Here is a 2,300-nt window from a genome sequence, read left to right as displayed (position 1 = left end):
GGTTTTTTTTGTTGAAAATGAAATTTATAATCATTTTAACTTAAAAACTTTTATGTAAAATATTTAACTTACAATGGTTATATAGTGGGTCCCTGTCATGGTATTGGTATCATGTTCTTGAGTGAAGTTGCTCTTGGAAAGGAAAAGGTCATCACCCAAGATGACCCAAGTTTGGTGAAACCTCCAGCAGGCTTCGACAGTGTGTTAGCTCACGGATGCAAAGAGCCAGGTAAGTATGTTTTAAAATAACAAAATGCTGAAACTACTATAGTTTGTGGATGCTAAGAATCTAGGAAAGGAAATGAAAGTTCTGTTATTGCTTGTTGAAGTTTTTGAAATGTTATAGCTGCTTTACGACTTGTTAATGTGCATTTTTAAATATGCTGATGGTATTTAGATTTTAAGTGAAAAATCTGCTTAAAAAACACAGCATTCTGCATAAACATAAGATAGATCTGATGATTATTTTTATGAACCAAGGAAATATGCAGAGATGTCATGAAATCGTTATGAATAGTTTTTAAATGACTTATGAAAAACAAACTAACCAAATTAAAATTAGAATAAGTTATGCTTTTATGAATAAAATTTTCTAGTTTTTCTGTCATACTTTAGAACGTGTACCAAGGAAATTATATGAGCAAACATACAAACATTAAAAGTTTTGCTTTCATTATTCTACTCAGATTAACACACAAGTTTTAGCAACATTCTAAAAGCATAACCTCTTTATTAGTGTTTTACCCGAAGAATGCCACTTTTGGCCATTTTCTGGATTTTAGTTAATATGCAAGCAATGAGATGACATGATAAAGACCTAATTTTGGAATACGAAAATATGCTTTATGGGTAAACATGGATCATTGAATAATCTTGGGTATAACATCATTCTCAGAAGAAAGTTTTGACAATGCATGCTTCATATTCATAAAGTTTAAGGTTTTTGTGGCTATAGAATTGACTGTATAAGGCTTGCCATCATTTTAGCTGACTTAACATTTAACTGCCATGAATTACATTTTTTATTTCTAATACTTTATTTTTTATTGTTTTTCACACTAACATGATGATATTACCTCTTCATAGTTACATGCATACTGTTTTTTCATCTGCTTAGCTGTGAAAGGAATGTAAGTGGAATAACATTTGTATTAATAACTTGTGTGGAAGAGACAGTAGAAGTGTTCCGAGACATTCATAAGAAAATTAACAGTTTACATCCAATTCAAAATTTGGCACTTTAAAATTGCAATTTACTGTAGGAATGGTGAAATAATATTTATAGAATATCTTGTTTTGTACACTCTCACTTTATTCATAGTTAAGAAAAGACTTGTATTTTATTTTTTGACACATCCCTGAAACAATACATCTATTGTTTATGCTGAATTATGAATTCATAATCTTAAGTAACATGTTTGCATTAACTCCATTTAACTTAAATTCAAGCCTCAATTTTTTAACCTATATAATAAATGAACAGGCACTTAACACTTATTTGTTAATAACAGACAAGTTTGCATATAATATAAACTGATCACAGAACTAAACTAACTTCATTAAAATCAAAGATAAATATACTGACAGAAAATATTTTTACATATCCACTAGTAAAATCTTTTAACCTGAAAAAAAAATGTAAATGAATTCTGGTTTTGAATTGTATAGCTGAAATATCTTTTTGTGGCGGTGTGTATAAACAATTCAGATAATTAACAATATTCTTATGAAATTATTGTTCCCCTAACTGTTGTAATTTTCCTAAATAATTATTTTTACAAAGAAGTTGTAACACCATGAGAATTTATAAAATAATTCAATTTACTAAATTAAATTTTATGTGTAAGAAAGGGCTCGTTAAATTAATTTTAATTACTTATAAAGAATATTTTTGTTTAATTTCAAAAGCAGTTAACAGTAAAAAATAAAGTATATCTTAATAACTATACAATAAAAACTTTGAACTTAACAACTTTGAATATAACTATATAAATTAATATTGTGCAATCATATAAGCATTTAAACATTTTTGATGAAATTTTAAGCTTCTTTTCAACTCTTTAAATTTCAGTTAAGTAGATCTTTCTTTGTGGTGACTTATGGCAGTATTTGGTGGTTACATGTCAGAGAAATAATAATATCAAATTTTTACCAAGCATTAATTGTAATTTTTATCCATTCTTTTTTTTAATTTATAGGCTTTTCCATTTTGAATTCTTCTTGAAGCTCTTAAACTATAATTGACTAAAAAAAATTACTAGGTTCCATACCCATGGTGGTACAGCAACAATAGACCCTAG

At 27.5% G+C, this 2,300-nt stretch overlaps 1 protein-coding gene across 1 annotated transcript in view; it reads left to right on the top strand.

Annotated features, from left to right (window-relative positions):
* LOC106474169 (poly [ADP-ribose] polymerase 3-like) overlaps nt 1-2,300 on the top strand; it is a 33,445-nt gene that overhangs the window by 27,290 nt on the left and 3,855 nt on the right. Inside the window, exon 12 of the mRNA XM_013934861.2 lies at nt 86-229. Within this exon, the coding sequence (XP_013790315.1) occupies nt 86-229 (144 nt within the window). The remainder of the gene's footprint in view (nt 1-85; nt 230-2,300) is intronic.

This window comes from Limulus polyphemus, unplaced genomic scaffold (assembly GCF_000517525.1).
Source record: "Limulus polyphemus unplaced genomic scaffold, Limulus_polyphemus-2.1.2 Scaffold6905, whole genome shotgun sequence".
NCBI classification, from domain to species: Eukaryota; Metazoa; Arthropoda; class Merostomata; order Xiphosura; family Limulidae; genus Limulus; species Limulus polyphemus.
The sequence above is the reverse complement of the archived record's forward strand: the minus strand, read 5'-3'. Positions and strand labels throughout refer to the sequence as shown.